This window comes from Falco naumanni, chromosome 9, assembly GCF_017639655.2.
Source record: "Falco naumanni isolate bFalNau1 chromosome 9, bFalNau1.pat, whole genome shotgun sequence".
NCBI lineage: Eukaryota > Metazoa > Chordata > Aves > Falconiformes > Falconidae > Falco > Falco naumanni.
In genome coordinates, this window is record NC_054062.1 from 35,191,745 (window position 1) to 35,212,301 (window position 20,557).

The 20,557-nt window shown below is 38.2% G+C and overlaps 1 protein-coding gene across 6 annotated transcripts; it reads left to right on the forward strand.

Moving 5' to 3' along the window:
• The first annotated feature begins 2,113 nt into the window (after positions 1-2,113).
• Positions 2,114-18,251, forward strand: SLC25A16 (solute carrier family 25 member 16). 6 transcript variants are annotated; one of them, XM_040605861.1, is made up of 9 exons: positions 2,114-2,297; positions 3,188-3,280; positions 5,536-5,669; positions 7,190-7,253; positions 12,335-12,456; positions 12,968-13,034; positions 13,833-13,995; positions 14,865-14,933; positions 16,660-18,251. In XM_040605861.1, the coding sequence occupies exons 1-9, from the start codon at positions 2,204-2,206 to the stop codon at positions 16,814-16,816; spliced, it is 963 nt and encodes a 320-aa protein (XP_040461795.1). In that variant the 5' UTR covers positions 2,114-2,203; the 3' UTR covers positions 16,817-18,251. The 6 variants fall into 6 exon arrangements, with proteins under 6 accessions (XP_040461795.1, XP_040461799.1, XP_040461796.1 ...); XM_040605865.1 differs by lacking the exon at positions 2,114-2,297 and adding an exon at positions 2,337-2,414; XM_040605860.1 differs by lacking the exon at positions 2,114-2,297 and adding an exon at positions 2,469-2,899.
• The last annotated feature ends 2,306 nt before the right edge of the window (positions 18,252-20,557 follow it).

Sequence of the window (20,557 nt, forward strand, 5' to 3'; positions counted from 1 at the left end):
CACAAGTGTAACCTGAGTGTAACCAACATTAAAAATGCTGATGACTTTTAAGAATGGATCATAAAAGAGAAGTCATCAGAGAAATTCTGTGAAGGGCATAAACGCTTCAAGGCAAAAAAGATGAAGTGAGAGCAGTAAGAAGGCTAAGACTTGAAGGCACAAATAGTGAGCTATTGCAGAAGCTAGTAAAGAAAACAGAACTTCAGAGCATTTTATACCAGCAAGTATCTAAAACCCCTAGCTATACACATAAAGCTTATTGCTGAATTCCTTTGTGTGTTGGTATATCTCTATGAGATGTTCTGTTTAATTTTGCAATGCAAGTTTCTTACTGCTTTCCTAAACAGCATGTACTCACGGTGCACGCTTCCCTAAATTACAAGGGCTGACAAAGTGTCTCCCTGAAATATCTTGCCTGTATCCAAAAGAAGTAACAGCCCATTTATGCAGTTACCTGATTTTTCTAGTCACTGGTGAAACTCTAGAAGCTGGATGACTTTCAGCTGTTAGTGTAGTTGCAACACTTCTCTGTGTGAAGTCAGTAAATAAAGTTTTTACAGTTGGAGCTGTTAGAGCAGTATGATTGCTTTGGGGGGGGGGGGGGGGGAGGTTTTTCCTGAGTAGAATCCCAAAAGAATACAAACTGGCTGGGGAAAACTTCATCAACAGTGACTTAAGCTTGCTTCAATAACTCACAGCACAGTTGCTTTTCCATTACAGACTTAAATATCAGAGTGACTTAGCCAAAAATTATGAATTTTCTAGGTGTAACAAAAAAGGCGAAAAGGCTTGAGAATCTTCTGCTATAAAGGACTTACTTTGCTTTTTCCAGAAGAAATCTGTCTACTTTTGCTACGTATTTTTTTATTATTGGAAAAAATGTGTACTTTAGCAGCCATTTCCTAAATATATAAATGACATAATGATCAAACAGAGCAAAATAGTTTTCCCAATGCTGAAGCAACCTTAATTTTAAGGAATGTAATGTGTTAAAGGGAAAAATGAGTAATTTCTGTTGAAGGCAGTTTGACACAAGCAGAAAGAAAAAAACGTTCCAGCAATTTTTTTTAAATAGGTTCATTTTACTTGTGCAAATGTTGAGGTCTGTTTGACTGTTTCCTCATGTTAAAAAACTGACATTTTTGAAAGGGTTTTTGGTATATGAAATACTTGACACTCAGGTCAGGATGTATGAGGCAAAAAGTGTATGAGAGATACATGAGTAACTGCAGAAAACTGAGAGAAAAGCTGACAGCATTAACTTTCACACCAGTGTCTAGCATCAAGTGTGATCTCCGTCCTCACACCATGCAACAGCTTTCAGGGAGCATGTTGTTTGTTTTTGGGGTTCCCCCCCCCAAGTGTTGAGGATAAATGTTTAACTAAATATCTCCTCAAAAGCTCTATATGCTGTATTCAACAGACACACTGCAGAGAACCTAAAAAATTGCAAAAAATGTTAACAGCTGCAGAGATTATACTGGATTTGACCTTCCCGATTCTGAAAAAGCTGAACTTTTTTTTTTTTATATATCTGCTTCCCTTTCTGATGCATAATGAAACCTGAATATGAATAAAAGACTATTTTTTGCTAGATATGAAACCATAATTGTAGACAGAAGAAATACTGATACATGAAGTTTAGGTATATATTTAAATGCTTAAAAAAAAAAAAAAAGCCGATGCATGTTATTGTATAGCCTAATGAAATTTACAGGTATTTGTTTCGGTTACACGCAGCTACGGGTCTAGAACTATGTTATTATTTGGAACCGGGCCACTTGCAGGCGGCAGCAAGCGGCTCCGGGGGTAGGAGCAGCTCTCGGGGCCAACCGCGAAGCGGGCTCCCGCCCAGCCGACCCCCGGCCCGCCGCGGGGCAGCTGCACGGTGCGAACCGGCCCCTGCGGCGACTCCGGGCGGGTCAGCGCGGCTCCTACCCGGGCGAGGCGGCGGAGGGGAGGGGCGGGCCGGGCCGCACCGCCCCGCCACCGCCGCCTCTGACGCGATCCGCAGGCGCCGCGGCGCGGCCCGGCGGCCCCGGGCATGGCGCGGCGCGGCCGGGACCGCAGTGACGGCGCGGGCCGCCCCGAGCTCCGCCCCTGCGCCGCGGCCGGGGCCCCGCGCGGCACCATGCGCCGCCCGCGCCGCCCGCTCGCCGCCTGAGGGAGCCGCCGCCGCCCGCCCCCCGCCCAGCCCTGCCCCATGGCTGCTCCTGCGGCGGCGGGGCCCGGCGCCGCGCTGCCCCCGGGCGCGGCGCGGCGCGACTTCTACTGGCTGCGCTCCTTCATCGCTGGAGGTGGGTGCCCCGGGCGGGCCCTGCGCGGTGCCCGGGCTCCGCGGGCTGCCAGGGGCGGGCGGCCGGGCTTTAGCCGGGGAGCCGGGCTGCGGGAGGTCGCTTCCGTCAGTGCCCGCGGTAAGGCTGCTGCCCGGGGCACCGCCGCCTGGGGGAGTAGGGGGCGCCCCGTTTCCCCGGAACGCGGTAGCGCAGGTGACGCGGCACACGCGAGTGACACGCACGTGTGTCAGCCAGCGACAGCCCTGCAGGCCGCCGGCAAAGTGCTGGGAGAGCCCACGCCCCGGTCGGGGAAGGCGGGTCACCCGCGTCCCGGGCCGCCCGTGTGACGACTGCGGTGGTGCCCGGCGGGCGGGCAGCCGAGCCAGCACCTTGTTCACCTCGCAGAGAAACAACAGCCAGCCCGCCTGGCTGCGGGGCGCTGGCCCGGCCGCAGGGTTGGCGGGGCGGCGGCAGGATGCTCGCTGGAAGTTTTCCCGTCGCGCTTGCGCTGGCGGTGGGACCCCGCGGGGTCCGCGGCGGGCACGTAGCGCTCTCCGCTGGGAAGGGCAGCCAGGGCTGTGTGCCCTCGAACGGAAGGGGGACACAGGGCAGAAAACTCTTGGGTAACTTTTTCTGAAAGCCTTTGCTCTGACTTCAGCAGCTGAGAGAGACAGTAGCCTGGGTTTGTTTAATCAGGAAAAGTAGCTTATACGTTTCGTTAAGGCTTTAAGGGTTTTGTAACATACCTCTAATAGAGGTTGTTTACTCGTCACCGCGGCTTTTTCCAGTCCCTAACTGAGTTTCTCCTCCCCGGTTCCGTTTAAAAATACATTAGAAAATAATCCCGTGTTTATCTGCTCATGCAAAGAACTTCTTCATCCTGTCGCTTTTCTGTTTCCCCTCTTGGAAAGGTGTTGCAGGGTGTTGTGCCAAAACAACTACTGCACCACTGGATCGAGTGAAGATTTTGCTGCAAGCTCATAACCACCATTATAAACATCTAGGTAAGATGGCTGCTGTGTGTCTTTAATTTTTGGTTTTAAATGCAGCATGTATGGTTTGAGTATGTCGATTTATTCAGTGATGTGGTTGATAACAAAAGTACTAATGGGGCAGAAAGTTGTATCTGGTCAGTCTCTGTGCCATGTTTTGTGAAGTGTTTGAAAAGAAAAAGAAAGCCCTGTGTGAATAAGTTGCAGTATCGGTTGATGTCTTGAAGACTGAGATGTCAGAATAATCCTCAATAAGGCGTGTAAGAGCCAGGCTTGATCTTCCGCTTACCAAAGGCAGCAGGAGACTGGTAATCACAGGTTCAAAGCCTGGACGATTTATGTAAGAACTGTCACCGCTGGTGGCTGCTGCAGTCTGCCAGGGTGGTGGGCTGGTTCCAGAGGGCTGTGGGGATCGGTGCTTTTGGGAGCTCAGCAGCTGTCACAGGGGCTGGCGATTACAAGGCTGTGACCGCTGAATCCAGCAAGACTCACATGCGCTTACGCTCGCAGACAGCAGTGTGGCTGGTATGAAGATAAAGTGGATTTGTGCTTGGCATAAGGCGCAGGTGATCCATGTTCGGCATCTCTATTGCATCATGGTGAGAGAATAAACTCACAGTTGTCAGCATGTTCAGAACCATTCTCTGTGGGGCTGTAACAGTGCCCTCTTGTGCATAGTATTTGAGGTGTCTTATGTCATTTGTTCTTGAAATGTCATCATATGTTCCGAAATTTAAGTGTGTTACAGTTGTCAAGAAAAAAAATAATAATTTTGAATTGGTTACTTTTACATGTAATGAAACTTCTGAATTTTTAACTTAGATGCTAAAGATACATTTTTTTAGAAGGCTGGAAAAATAAATCTTGAAACAAAATTAAATGGATATATATTCACTTCACTGTACCAAAAAGGGAAACTCAAGTAAATGTGGTGTTTTGCTAACAGTCACGTAACTATGTGCTCAGATCTGTAGTCTAAGAATTGAAGCCTGAAATAATTGGTTTGACTGATATTTTAAATCCTTATTTTCTGTTTGCTTTGTACTGTGCCATAATTGGCAAGTAAAATCTTGTATTATTTGCTGTTTAGGGTGTTAGATGTGATGCTGATTATTTGAAATGTCTGACTTGAATGCATGTCCTTGTTACATGCAAGCAAAAAAGAAAATTATGTGAATGAGATACCTCTAAGTGCAGAGATACGATGGAGTAGTTCAAAGTCCTCAGTAAATGTTTTTACTGCCCTTGCTCTGTGGAGTTTGTGCTGCATGGATCTCAGAGCATGTGTTTTAAGAATTAAAAACAATACTGTTCATCATTGCAGAGAAGAGAGAAATTCTAATCATGGCATAAGGGTTTTCAGAAGCATGTAATAAATGTGACATCTTAAAAATATACTTAGTACTGTATTCTTAGAACCCCAGAAATTAATTAATACTTTTTATTTAAAGTTCAAATGAAAGTTTGTCAACTACTTTTTTTTTTTTTTTTGGCCTGAAAGTAAGATAAATGTGTAAGCCTTTTTCGTGTTCAGCTCTTATGTTGTTAAGTAGTTGCGTGTGAATGAAAACTGTTTAACTATTTATTTCTTTAAAAAGAATATTAGAGTCAATTTGATAGCAATTGCACGTAACTAATATTATATTTATAATAAAACTATAGGTTTTGCCCAAACTTTGTGTGATCTTGCATTATTTCCCACCTATTAAAAGGGAGTAGGATTGCTTCTTGTTGCAATAGCTCTGGACAGGAAGTGTGAGATGTTTAAGTTGTAAGTAATGAGAGTCTTAAACTTGTTTACTTTGTTTCCTCAGTGATGGCACTTAATCTGTAATTTAGCGTGTAGCAATATTAGATTGTTTTCCCGTGGTTTTAGTTTTTTTAAAAGTATTTATTTTGAATTCACTGAATTGCAAAGTCAACCAGTTTCCTTCCTTCTGTTTCTAGTATTAGCTTCTGTGGGTGGATAGTATCATCTGCAATAGGATTACGTGGGCACGTCTTGGGGCCTGAATGCATGAGTTCAGAAGGGGGTTCACTGAGGCTGGGAGGTGAGGAAGCTGGTAAAACTTAACCTTAAACCTCTTCCTTCTGGCAATGTATGAGCATTGAAAGTGGATTTACCACTCTCCATAGTTACGTGAACAACGTGATTCAGCCTTAGTTCTGTGCATACTTTCTTATTGTTAGTAATATTTACTTGATTTTTTTTTTCCCCCTCTCCCCACAGTGTAATTGTTAAATACCTCTTTTTGTATTGCTGGCAGGAGTGTTTTCTACATTGTGTGCTGTCCCCAAAAAGGAAGGTTACCTTGGGCTGTATAAAGGAAATGGGGCAATGATGATTAGAATCTTTCCATATGGCGCAATTCAGTTTATGGCATTTGACCAATATAAAAAGGTAGCTGAATTTATTTTGTTTTCCTTTTCTTTTTTTCTGCCTACAATGAATGCAGATTTTTTAAGTGATTGAAACTAACACTGTAACTTCTGTGTTTCACTAATTAGCTGCATGTCTTTTCTAAGATAGCTTAATTTTATCTGAATCTAGCCATTAAAAATGGCAGTGCAACAGTGAAACTTTTTGCTGTGTTGCTCAAGGAAAAAAATTCCCACCAATTCTTGTACCTTTTTATTGTTTAAAATAATGCTGTGTTTTTTAATGAAAGAAAAAGGTAATATAAAGTCTGCTGCTATTTGTATTGCTGTAAGGTAGCCCTTTGTGAATAACATAGGAACAAAACGTAAAATGGAACCTTTTATTATAGTGTGTTGGGGTTCTTCCTACTTGATGGATAGAGTAACCTAAACTTGAAAGTCTGTCTGGATATGACTGTTACATTTGACCTGACAAATGACTAGGTCAGGTTCTAGCTAAAAAATTACCTGGAAGAGAAAATGCTTATTCCAGGGTACAGCAAGATTTGTGGATTCCTTTCTGCTTTCACACATTTACTCTTTCATAATAAATACAAAATGAATTCCTGTAATATTTTGGAGGTCAGGTGTTAGCACGAACACATCTTTAAACATTGCTGATATGTAATGAAAAATACTGTTTTACTGTTAGCAATGAGTTCTGTGTTTGAACAGTCCGATTTAGTACCCAGTGAAGTAAATTGCATGATTTTTACTGAAGATAGACTGAAATTGTGATTCCCTTCCTTAAAGAGCAAATTTCAGATGGCTGATACAAAGAAGCAACTGTAGCGAGTTCTGTATGTTCTTTTTTTATAGTAGAATCATAAATGCTGTTGATGTAAGTTTGTGTATAAGGAAAAAAAAATAACAAAATTATCTTCTTTGTAACAGAAACCGCTTCTTAAATAGTCTCAGTTTTTTGATAAAAGCCTGGAAACCAGTTTCCAACTTCGTTCTAGGTTGTAAGGTAACATAGGAAGTTCTTGCTCTCAAATGCTTGTCCAATTTCTCTTGTCTCCTTCTTTTTTTTTTTTTTTTTTTTTTAATCCAGTTAAACAAAATCTTAAAAATATCTTTATAGGAATACATTTCACATACTGCACAGATGAAAAATTTACTCAAATGTTTCACTTTGCAACTTTGCTCGGTGTTCTTTGCCCTCTATCATGCAACAAGGATAGCGTTCAGTTTGCCTTGTTTGACACACATTAAAGGGAACGAAATAAAAAACCTAGTTTCTGAAGGAAACAGTAAAACCACTTTTAACTAATCGTTTTGCTTTGTTAGTAGAATTTTAGCACTTTCATGTTTTTAGTAAGAAATTGGTAATGGCAGTAATGTTCAGTGAATTAACAGTAATCAAGTGCTCTGGTTTGAATTTCTAGTGTTGCAAACTTCTTGGAAATAGCTACAGGCTTTGCATTAATGTGCTAATAAACTGTGATGCACTTCCCTGTATTTTCTGATACATGACTATTGTAAATGTTCCGTATTTTGTAGGTAATAAAGAAACAACTTGGGATTTCAGGGCACGTGCATCGATTAATGGCTGGATCCATGGCAGGTACTTGGATTTCAGACATCCCTTTTGCTGAAAAGTTAATATTTGTTTAGAGGATGATTTGATGTGTTTTCAGGTCAAACTGTTGCAAATTTGTATTAAGCAAAAATACTAGTAAATGGTTAATGTAACAAATACTTGCCTAACTGAAAATTGTTTGTCTAAGAGTATTCTTTTTTTTTGTTCAAGCATTGAATTCTGTGCTGTGTTGTAGAGCACAGATTTTACAGTGTTTATTATGGCTTTTAAAAAGGAAAAATCTAGCGTCATCAAGATACGAGGTATAAAGATGCAGGTTTTAGTAGAATTGGCTCATCAGCCTGTCTGCCATTGCTGCTAGGTTGAATATAAGCCCGTAGAAATAGAGAGAACTGCAGTTCCTTAATTGGTGAATTCTTTGGATTTGCCAGAAACATCTATACTTTTTAATATCCAACGCAGGATTGCCATGATTCTGTTAGATCGTGTGTGAATGTTAAAAACCCATCATTTATCCATTAATGCAACAGCAGTGGGAAAACCCATTTGTAAACTGCCAGTATATAGTATAATACATTTCTGTTTTCCTCTTGCTAATCATTCAGCGAAAAGTAGCTAAGAAAAAACAGGGAAAGGTAAGTAATAGTGGACTGATTGTTAATCAAGGTGCTTCGTCGCTTGCTTTTACTTTGTAAAACAGGCTTAATACTGTCTAGTGACAGTCGTTAAATAGTTATGAATATTAATATTTAGCTTCTTTTGAATAAAAATACTGGGGTTTGTCAAACAGGTCAGAAGTCCTAAACACTAGCAAAAGCCATTTAGCAAGGTATGTTCCAGAACCTGATTGGCTTTCTATCTGAAGGAAATGGGGAAGAGTATATAGATTTTTTTTTTCTTTCTTTCCCCCGACTTTAACTGTACTAAAGAAAATTTTACATTCCACCTTCCTCCACCACCCAAGAAAAGCTTATTAGCTTTTTCAGGGGCCTTGTCAGAGACCTGGATTTTATTCTGTCTCTTCCCAGTTTGGGTGACTGAAGGAGACTGTGTGCTGCATGTACCCCAGTGTTGGTGGAGGGGCATCTTTACAATTTCCTGGAACCTAATGTTAGCAGTTGGAAATGGATAATCCTTGTCTCCTTTTCCTTTTTGTCCCGTCTACACCGTCTAGTCACCCAGCCGTCTGCTTTCACTTCTGCATATGCTACTGATAATTAAATCTTGCTTATGTCAGCGTTTCCAGCGTTACTAGCAGGCAACAGACCTGAATCAGCTTCAAAGTGGTGGGAAACATCTGAGTATCTTCTGTTAGTGATGAACAGGATCAAAAGCATATCCACTGGGAAAAACCAAGCCAATGTGATGGGGGGGTAGTGATGTGGGGGAAAAGGAAAACCTATTGTAATGCATATATTTGAGGAGGCCAAGTTAAAGTTACTGTGGAAACTTTTAACTCTGAATTTCCTGAGTCTTGTGTGATTCAAATTTCAGTTCTAGCACCTCATTAACAGATAAATGGTGTATAACTTCTTTTAAGGAAACAGAGAGCTGAGGAGAAGATAGAGAAATCATAGAGGTTAGTGAGGTTTAAGAAACAAAATGACCAAATAATACCTGTATCACAGGATGATTTTGCAAATTAAATATTTTGTTTGTTTTCTAATTGAAAAATCTGAATTACAACACAGGAATGTGTATTTCCTCCCCTGCACTTGACTAATTTAAAAAAAGCCAAAAAGAACTAGATGTTATCTAGCATAAACTCAAATTCCATGAAATTGGTAAAGAAAGCATGTTTTTGTTTTTACTTTTAGTAAAACAGTATTGATCTAGGAGGATACTGATTGTCTCAATTTGAAATAGTATGTAATTAACAGTTACCTATTTGAGTTAACAGTTTAAAAGGATTTGTACTGTTTATTTCTTCAGGTGCATTTCAGAAGGAAACAGAACTATATATTGGAGGTCTAGAAATATTAGGGCCTTTAAATGAGGCAGGTTCTTAACCTGTCTGATAAATATTCTTTGTCATCTGTGTCAGCTATTTCTCTCTACATGTAGTTCCTGAAGCTTTGTCTTGTTCAGAAGATGCCTCCTTAATAAATTAATCTTCATAATACGAGTTAAGGAGCATATCTTTCACAGTTCAAGTCTGTGACTTGTGCTTATCACTTTTTGAACTTATACTTCTGATTCGCCTGGTAGTACTTAATTTGATCTACGTAGTTATTGCTAAGTACAAAGAGCATGATACAGAAATCATAAAAGTTTGTTTATCTGATATGTTTGCAGTACTTAATCTTTGTAAATGTGGGGTTACACTTGTTTGTTTTTTTTCCTCCAGATGTGCTTAATTTTTTATTTTCAAAGAAAAAACTACTAAGAATAGGGGAATAGTAGGGAAATTGGAAGACAGAGATAAATCCCTCTACAGCTAATCTCATTGTTAACTCCCAAAGCCTGGGAAGCAAATCAACAGTCAGTCTAATTCCTGTTGTGCTTCATAAATGCTAAATCTCAGTAAACGTCTATGTAATCCAGTATCTTGTCCCCAAGAGTGGTCAAAGGTGCTTGAGGACAATATGATAAGTGAAGAATGTTGTTCCCCTGACTTCCTTGACTTCTGCGTCAGAATGTGCAATAAAAAGTCTGCTATGCTTGAAGAAGTAGTTCCTTAAAGGAAGGAGTTGCTACATTGCCTTATTACGGTCATTTCAGATCAGACACTAGGAATTGCAGTATGTATATTAAATGTTGAGATACTTCCAATTCTATCCTGTTTAACCAACCACGAGAGACATTTTTGGCTCAACTCGTTATTTGGGACAGACTTTGCTTCTTCAAGATGGGGAATCAGCCTTAAGATGCTGTGGTCTGACTTCTGATAATTCATAATACTTAGGAAGATGAAGTTAGACTTCCCACAGTGACTTTTTGTCCCAAAGTTGGCTGCTGTTCCTCTCAGAAAGGGTAGCGTGTCTTCTGAGCTCCAAAGGAAATCTTGATCCCTTGTATGTACATTTTGCTTATATGAACAGCAAGCAGTAACATGCCTCTCCCAGTTGCTTCAAGAAAGCCTATTTTGTGGCTGATGTTAGAAATCCAGGGCGTTTTTCAGAATTCATGGCTAGAGGATTTTAAGTTGTTTTTTTTTTTTTAAATTCCTATTAAAATCCTTACTACATATGGTTTCTTTTAGTTCCATCTGATTATTTTTTTTTTTTAGTTGTACTATTTTTTGACTGTGTTCACTAGCTAGTGCTTGCACTAGTTAGGGCATTCATCAAGCTCTTGGTTGGTCTGTTTGCTAGTTTTTGTTCCGAGAATATTCCTGGGTGCTATCAGTGCATGATTGGAAAGAAGGGGGATAAAGTTTTCTGTTTGTGAAGTAGGATGACTTTCCTGTGAACTCTTACACTCTGTAAAAGCCTTTTTTCTCTTACATTTTTTTTGAAACTGATTTAATCCATTTTACGGTATTTCTGGATATCTCAGGCAAGCCATTAGAAAAATGCTGTAGTGTGAGGGATTGCATTTAATAATACTGGTCAGTGGAAACAGTCCTAAAGTTGCTTTGGTGTTTTGCAGCTTCTGACCTTTGAACCCTGTGGGTGAGACAACATCAGAAATCAACTGCACATGTCTGCTTTGTGTTCAGAGGTATCATCCAAAAATCTCTGGAAGAGATGTTTTTGTCTTCTGAAAGAAATTGCTAGTAGGATACTCCAGAAGACCACAAACTTTAGTCTCAATTGACAGTTGACCAGTGTCAGCTTTTTGGATAGCTTGCTTATGGTGTTTGGTTTTTTCTTCCCATCTAATCCTCATATCTTCTGTCAGACCATTCAGCTTAAAGTTGTGTTGTTTTTTTTTCTCTCCAGACATAAAAGTTATGAAGTTTCTTTGCTGAGTTGTTGTGCTTGGGTTTTGTTGTTGGTTTGGTTCCCCGATCCCCCGCCCCCGTTGTTTTCTTTTGACCAGGAAATGATACACCTACAAAGAGGTATCATTAAGAGACTATTAAAACTAATGCTAGCAGGAAACTACAACTTCTTAAAAAGTGTGCTTATCTTCTGGTAGGACTAGTTTTTAAGGGTGATGTTTAGCTAAATCAGAGCAGCTGCCAGAAAACAACATTGATCGCAAAGGTTTTTTTTTCTTTTCTCCTTTTCCCAGTTTTTGGGGTTTGGTTTTTCTTTTTTTAATTTTTATTTTTAGTGATGGTGGTATAGCACCAGAAAATTACATCTGTTTTTCAGTAAATAATTTTAACTATTCCTTCCAAATAATTTGTCATCAATTGAGTGGTTTACCTCAAAAATTAGCAGTAGGAAAGTACTTGTTATTCAGGTAACTGTTAGAGGAGTTGTTCTGTTCCCAGAATTGCAATTTGGTCAGCATGTAATCAGTTTTGAAGCAGCTCATAACTGGATGAATCCTAAGATTTGATTATTTTGGCATCTTAAGTGTAGAAATAGCTTTTTTTGGTCAGAGTTTTAAAATGGAAGTGCTGGTATAACAACTATTAAAATGGAGTAATGCAACACTGTTAAATACTCTTTATCAGTACAATCCTCAATTTATTTTAAATGTCTTTAGAATATACTTTGCCTTTTCAGATGCAGTGGCTACATGTACCCCTATCCAGTAATCACAGCAAATTGTGACAAAACCTTTCTGAAATTAAAGATGTAAATTTGATGGGTTTCTTTTATTTTATTTTTTTTATGATATGGTAGGATTAGGTTTTGTGATTGCAATCCAGTAAAGGTGATGAACTTGAGTAGCCTGATGCTTGTGAGCCATGGACTTAAAAAAAATTGCTTATGTGAATACAGTTAGGTCCATAAATTCTTTGGAAAATCAAGGCCTAGATGTGCAGCTTCGGTGAACACCAAGTATAAAAACAAACCCTTTGTGTGTTGCTGGAGTTAAGTGTTTCTATTTGCTGCTAAGTGACTTCAAGTGTTTCTTTAACAAAATTTGTATATGCTATTATATTCACTGCCACAAAAGGAAATTTTAATTTTCAAACTAATTCTAGAATCAGATAAGGTGTAGGTGAGTTTTGTTTGCTTGTTTTGTTTTTGTTTTCAATAAAGGTATTACAGCAGTGATTTGTACTTACCCTCTTGATATGGTTAGAGTTCGTCTGGCATTCCAAGTAAAAGGGGAACACAAGTACATGGGAATTATCCATGCATTCAAGATGATTTACACAAAGGTATTTTTTCTTTTAATCTTCAGTTCTGTCAAAGCAAAATATGCTTTTTAAAGAATGTTGCACTGCATTGAAAATAATGGCTTGGTGGAAAATAACATGACTTCATTGCGTGCACATTGAATTTTTTAATGTAAAAAATTATCTGGATGCTTCCTTCTACTTAAGGCTGCTAAGACACATATAAATGGGAGGTCAAAAACAGCAGAGAATTTGCTTTTCAAGAGCGAGTAGTAATAGTGGAAAAAAAATTTGGGGAGGGAGGGATATGTATAATGCAGAAATGTCTCCTAGATTGTGCTGTTGGATGTAGATTTTTCACTTCGTCTCCTATGGAGCCAGGCAGTTGTCCCCTCAGTTCTTCAGGCACAAGAAATGGAACTTGATGTTAGCTCCTTGGTGCTAGATGATCTAGTCAGATTGCTGTCATGTGAATCTGTATGAACAGTTGTATAACTTGTACAACATTTGTTGTGTTTCTTGCCACAAATGTACTTGTATTTTTCTTTCAAAGGAAGGTGGTTTTTGTGGGTTCTACAGAGGGCTGATGCCAACTGTTGTAGGAATGGCACCATATGCGGGTAAGTTAAAAACAGAACGAGGCAATCCTTCAGCAGTTACGTGTGCTACTAAATTTACATAATATATTCACGTACTTAGTTAATTAGCTTCTGTTAAAATCCAGTATTCTGGTTTTTACTGAATGCAGAGGGGTGGCCAGTAGAAGCATTTGCAACTCTTTAATCCCAATCTAGAATTCATCAACGTGCGTTAAAGCATCTTCAACAGGCATAGCCTAATTTTTCTGAAACTTGGAGTTGAAAGGAAGAGAGGTAGAGTAGTGGTTCTTTCTCTTCTTCCCAGTTTTCCCACAAGAAAGCGTGTAGGATATTTCTCTCAAACAGATAGATCCATGAGACAGTCGAGCGCTCTGTAGATGGAGGCTTAAGAGCCTCTGCATTGGCTCCATCTCCTGGCGACTTTTCTGTAAATGCTTACAGAAGCTAAAGCAGTGGGTCACGTGGGTTGGAGGGACATCAGAACTTCCAAGCTAAACTACGCTCATATTTAAGAGATGAGAGATGTTCTCCAGTTAAAAAGATCTTAGGAGTTACTCTTAACAGCAGTCCAGTAATTTAAAACCCACAGTTTAGCTCAGTTAAAGTATTCTTTTAATGTTAATTGTAAACAGTAATTCATTTGGACAGAATTTACTGTAGAAGTTCAAAGTAGTGTTTATCTATTTCTTTCTGCTTAAGAAAAACTTCTAAAAGAATTGGAAAGTAGCTTCATTTTATAATTGCAGCTTTTTGTTTATGATGATGATGCATCAACAAATAGTTTGCTTTTTTTATGAAAGTACATAAATTTCCTTTTAGGTTTTTCATTTTTTACCTTTGGTACCTTAAAGAGCATTGGACTTGCTCAAGCACCTAACTTGCTTGGACGGCCTTCATTAGATAATCCCGATGTCTTAGTTTTGAAAACACATGTAAATCTGCTGTGTGGTGGCATAGCTGGAGCAATAGCTCAGACGATATCGTAAGTTTGGGTATTGTTTGGGGTTTTTTTTCCTGTATAGCTGTTCATTCTAAAGAAACTTTTATCTGAGAACATGATTTTATGTAAGTCTAGTTATTAATAAAGTTTTTAAAACAGGTTAATCAGATGCTGGAATTCAGTTTCCTATTGTTTCATTTATTAAATATCTATTTAATCTTCAGGCTCTGTAAAGATACATGCATTGATTCTATTAAACAAATTCAGTTAAATCTCCTAAAATTGGTTGAAATCTTGCTTGGTAAGCTATGAACTTTTGACCACGAACATAATTTGCAGAATTTTGTTATTCCAATTTATTTTCAAAACTATGTAACCTGTAAAGCCGTAGAATTTAAAAAAAATAACAAGTCTTAGATACTGTATTTGGCGTTAATTTTTCTTATTACTTTGCCTGCTTTCTCCATTCTCATGCTGTTCTTGTCATTTTATTTTGTCCATAAATAATTTAATGGACTTACATGGCATAATTTTTTTCACTAAATCACTGCATTACAAATGTCATTTTCTATTCATTCTTAAACTGTTAATTTTATTTTTGATTCAGGTGTCTTCTCCCTCCAGCGTTTTACAGACTGTTTTATATTCTCATCTGATCTTCATGTGTCTTCCTTACTCGTGCCAAATGGAATATATTAAGAGATCTGATTTGCTGGTTTTGGTTATATAGGGGAAGTCTCCCTTTTTGGAGAACTTTCAGCTGTGTTGAGAATCTGAGCCGGATTCCTGACTCACTGAAAAGGGAGCTTGGAGGTTGCACATGGACTTCTTTGTATTCTTTTTTTTTTAAACAATATTCATATAGTCATCACACATCTGGTTGAACTGCTGTTCAAATATCTCCTCTGTAGATATCCCCTTGATGTAACTCGTAGGCGAATGCAGTTAGGAGCAGTTCTCCCAGACTCTGAAAAGTGCCTGTAAGTATTTTCTTTTTATCCGTAGTAACCAAATTCTTAGATGTGTGAGCAAAGTTAAATTCTTAAAGTTTAAAAATAACAAAACAAAAAAAGCCCCCAAGCTACTATGTTGTTGTTGTCTTTGTTCTTTTAATGAGTAAGTTTCTACACAGACAAAAACTGCCATTATCACTCTGGGGTTAAAAAAAAACCAACAAACTGATATCACAATGGCACTTTTGTTAGTAATGTGTGTTTGTATTAGTAACATTTTTTTGTATTCTAACTCAGCTTGCGATATCTGTCTAACATCAGCAGAATCCCTAAGAGATAGACTGCGTGCTTCTACTGAAATGAAATGTTTCAGTGTTTTTTAATGGTGCAGAATCTGTTCCATACCATGATTTTGCATAATACTGTTTTATTTGACTTTTTTTACATTTATGGTAATGTCCCACACCCCACATGTGGTTGGGCTTCATCCAGTAGAAGTGGAAGTACTGTAATATCCTTAAAATCATAATATTAAATCGGTTCTTGTCTTGAAAAACTTTCTGAATTTCAAATTGCCTCAAGCAATTCTCGTACAGTTTTATTTTGGTTACTTTCGATCTTGTGGAATTGTGTATAGTGTGAACCTCCTGCATGGTGAATTGCATCTTACTAACAGCAGCCTGTCTCAGTGCGCTTTCATAAACAACCTAGATGTTGCTTATGGTGAAAGTTGCTGTTCTGTTTTCCTTAACAGCCTTAATGTTGGGGGTTTTTGCTTGGCTTTTTTCCACTTCAGATTATTTTTAAAATAAAAATGTGTTAATTGTCCTTAGTGGTTTACTTTCTGCATTTGTGAGAACTACTTTTACAGACATTAAGCTTCCCAATTTAACAATACTGTTGTGACCATGTTGAAGAGCAGCGTGCCTTGAGGGAGAGTAGATCTGTGTCTTTAGAGGATGAGAGGGTATAACAAGTAGGGAATCTTGAAGCTTTGAGGCATGTGGAAGATGTTCTCAAAGAGCAGTGTCTCTAATAGCTTGGAAATCCTGAGCACCTTACAGTTTTTTTTATGTTGGTTTGTGTTGAATATTCGTTTGCTCTGTTTCAGTATAAGTATGAGGAAAATTCTTCTCTTTGCAAATTCTGCTTTTAAGAAGGTCAAATTTATATAATACTTAACATAAATTCTAGCATTTTTCCTTTGAGAGAAAATACTAGGTCTTTGTCATGGTGGAGAAAGCTACACACCTGCAAGTTGTAGAATGCAGAGCTTTAGAAGGATGGGTAGTAAGATTGAGTGCTTAAAGAAGGAGAACGGGATATGAGCCTAAATACTGATCTGTAATGCAAGTGTGTGCTACATTGGGCAAATGTTGTTTCTGTTACTCTGTATTATGTTTGTAAGAAGAATTGATGCTTCTCAACTGCTTCCTGCCAGATAGGCAACAGAATATACTTAGCCGTTCTGGTGTGAAATGTCTGAATATGTCTTTCAGACTGAAACTTCTTTAGATGGGATTGCACTGTACTCTTTGCAATTCCCAGCCATTGTGTCCAGATTTCTTGCAGAAGCTCAGGCTGTCTTCTAAGTCCTAAAAACACTACAGTGCTTTGCTATATGGAGTCCCGCATTTTTTTTCTCTATAGATCTCTTAAGAACAGAGTAAAACAAGTGTCTTGTATTTAATGACAGTGATTTTGACTATTGCACATGTGTATCCAATAATGATGTGAATTTTTATTTTTTCAGTACAATGGTGCAGACACTGAAATACGTGTATCAACAACATGGAATACGAAGAGGATTATACCGTGGTTTATCTCTAAATTACATTCGTTGTATTCCTTCCCAGGCTGTGGCTTTCACCACATATGAACTTATGAAACAATTCTTGCACCTCAACTAATGTTTTTTTAGACTTCCCTGTAAAACTACACTATCAGTCTTCAAATTATATTGGTGAGTAAATTACTTGAAGTTTAAAAAAAGAAAGCTATCTGTTACTGTGGAACTGCTGTTGTCCAACATTTTTTATTTGCCGAAGTGTGGTTAATTTCCTGGAGTCAAATCAGGAGACAGATCAAAATAAAGAGTAGTTAGCTATAAACATTTTTTTACACTTGATCTTCTAGGCTTCATTAGATTAATGTTAAGAATTACACAGTTTAAAAATTACACCCACATTTTATATGGGTTTCAAGCTGTTAGTTATTTAGCTTTATCACCATTCCAGGAGTTACACACATGGTTATGTTGCTTTTTAAACTAGTAGTTAGACATCTGTTCTTTAAAAATGAAATGTAATAAACCAATTTGAACAAAATGCAATGATTTTCATATTCATATACTTGTCAGCTCTGTAGAAGCTGAACTTAGCAGACCACAATTTAAGCATCTTTTCTTTCTTTTTTTGTCTAAGTTTTCTGTACGCAAGAACAAGAATGTATCGTCAGATTGGTACATATGAAAGGCTCTTCAACCATTTCAATAAAAGATGACAAGATGTATGTAACATTATTAGAAATCTTGCAATTTGGAAACCGGTTTCTTGGCATACATTCTATTTTAAAATATGCTGTATCTACACAAATAAAAGCAGGGGGAACTTTTACAGTGACAAGTGCTAGAAAAGGTCTTAAGGCAGTTAGTATGGGACTAATCTTAAAAGGCATTCCAGTACTTTTTCTGTGAGGCTGAAGTTCTCGTTTCAGTTTATTGAAGGCTGAGTATTTTATGTACTTTACAGTACTAGCTCATGTAAACAGGTTTGTCCCTTCCTTAAAACATGGTGACAAACAAGACTGCATGCTGCTGCATTTACTTGTTTAGGCATATGGGCCATATCCAACCTCTTACGCAAGAAAAGAAAATGAAGATTGTATTGGAGTCTGTAGATGTGTATATGTACTGTTTCTAAGGTATGGTATGCAACAGACTGTTATGTTTTCCTCCTCTTCCAATTCCTTTTGTAGAGGGAATTATTTTCCAGACTTGTTTATACATTATTTGCATTGGTACTCTTGATTTTACTCACTTGATTCAGGAAACTGTAAAGCATTTACTTTGTGATGTCAGTTATTTATTTGTTGTAAATATTTTAAAGTGTCTTTGAAGAATTGATAATGTTTATGTTAAATGGTGGATGGTAACATGGATTTGCTTAATTTTGACAAACTTGACAAACTCAACTTTGAGTTATGTTAAATACCAACTTTTGTGGCTGATTTCCCCCATGCCCCCCCAGTTTCTTAAAAGTATGTATTTCTTTGATATTTAACAATGTAGCTATGGACAGAGAATGAGATGTATTTGAATTTATTTTATTAAAAATTTTGAACTAATGTCTTTGTGTGGTTTATATGTTACAGTCAGAAAGAATGCATGTTTCTAGAATTATTTCTGTTTCCCCATGTAGGTAAATCTGCATAATATTGTCATTCATAACTCAAAGACAACAAGTAAGATTTTTTCCATATGATCTTTAGTGTCACTTGAAGGAAAACTAACCAATATCACAATGAATTCTTGTATTTTAAAGCCCCTGCAGCAGAGCTATATCCACTACATTAAAAACCACACCAATAACGCGCCCCCCCCCCCCCCAAAAAAAACCAACAACAACAACAACCCACAAACAAAAAAACCAACCCAAACCCAAGAACAAACCAAAACTGAACACTGGAGGAGATTCACCATTTTTCTTTCCTGTACTGTTTTACTGTGTGAGCAATATATTTGAAGAGCTCAAATAGCTTTGAACTGTGTCATGAAAAGTTATGCAGTTCTTACATGGAATAAAGCAGAATCTAGCAGATTCATACTTGAGAGGAAAAGAGCATAAAAGGTGTCCCATAAATAATTGAGTAGGATATTGAATATGAAAAACTCACCTGGTGGATGAAACTGCTGTATTTTCAGGATTAGTTTTTCAAAATAAAATTTAGAAGTGCATGAATAATTTTTACTTTGGAAGTACTTTGATACTTTTGAGCAAGGTCTATGAAAGAAATACTTTTGTCCAGGGTCTAGAGGGAACAAGACTGCAGTTTCTAAATTTTTTGTCTTAGTAGCTATTTCTAACTCTGTAAAGCTTATTCAGATATTTCTTACTCAGAACATAGAATTTATTTAGAATAGCTGACAACCACAATGGAAATATGGGATTTAATTGGAAGTCTGTCTTTCTCCAGTGCCAGCCCTATGAGAACTGAGTTCATTTTCTTTTAGAACTACTGAGGGATTTATTCCCTTGTTTTTCTTGTCCGTCTTGTTCAGTATACTGAAAATACTGAAAAGTAACATCTAATTTTAGCCAATAAAAAGCACAAGATTAGGCTCCAGCCAAGCTCATTTCTATGCCTTAATCACATACTTTCTAATTTTCTGTTTAATTTTTCAGCTAATGGAAGGGACCTGAATATCTGTTTTTGGCTTTATCTCATAATAATTCATATAATAATAATCTCATAACTAATAGTTTTATCCAGTGAAGTAATTACTTCTGTGAATAACTGGTTATGTAGTCTTGGATGATATTGTTAAAACTCTGTTAAACCCACCAATTTCCCATACTCTTCGACATAAAAGTAGAGAGGAAAGCCTCAGCATTTTAGGATTCCTTCAGATGAGACAGTTTCATACAGGCTTATCCATGTTATGTCTTGAAAATCTCAGTCTCGTGAGGGGTTGTTTTCAGTGATTAAACATTGTGCCTTTAAAGTAAGCCCCATACTTCATCTCCACGTTCTTAAAACTGAAAATTCTGCCTGCTCTAAGGTATTTGTATGAATAGTATTGCAGTTTGCAGTCATTACACAGAAAAGATCCATCTATTTGAACCATTATTTTTTTATACTGATTAATTCCAGTGTCTCTTTTTCATTACTAATATTTTTCAGATTTTTTTTTGTACTTAAATGAGCTGAGACTTTTAAGATGGACAAATTCTGTTGATACTCTCCATCCCCCCTCTTCCCTGAAAAAGGAGTGTGCAAAAAAAGGAGCCTTCTACAGCCTTATATATAGGCTTATAACCATTCTAACATGGTTGCATAGTAAATCAGTTCAGGAAGCTGATGGCTTTCCTTGCAGTTAGTTTATACTGTGTCATTCTGCTATTTGGGTGCTGTTTGATGTTTTGCCTTATCTAAGGTTGCTGGGCTAGATACCATGGTGCTTCCTCATGTTTATTTGGAAGCAAAAGAGGAAGTCTGGAGAAAGAAAGACTTTCCCTTCGTTGAGTAGGATCATGTTAAGAGGTCACTTAAGCAAGTAACACCCACAAATCCATGGGCCCCCATGGGATGCACCCCTGAGTGCCAAGGGAGCTGGCAGATATTATTGCCAAGCCATTCTCCATCATCATTGAAAAGTCGCAGACAGGAGACATGCTTGAGGACTGGAGGAAAGCAAATGTCACTCCAGTCTGCAAAAAGGGCAAAGGGGAGGACCCAGGAAACTACAGGCTGGTCAACCTCATCCCCATCCCCAGAAAGGTGGTGGAACAGCTCATCCTGGAGGTCATCTCAAAGCATGTGGAGGAAAAGAAGGTCATCAGGAGCAGTCAACATGTATTCACCAAGGGGAAATCATGCCTGACCAACCTGCTAGCCTTCTATGATGGAATGACTGGCTGGGTAGATGAGGG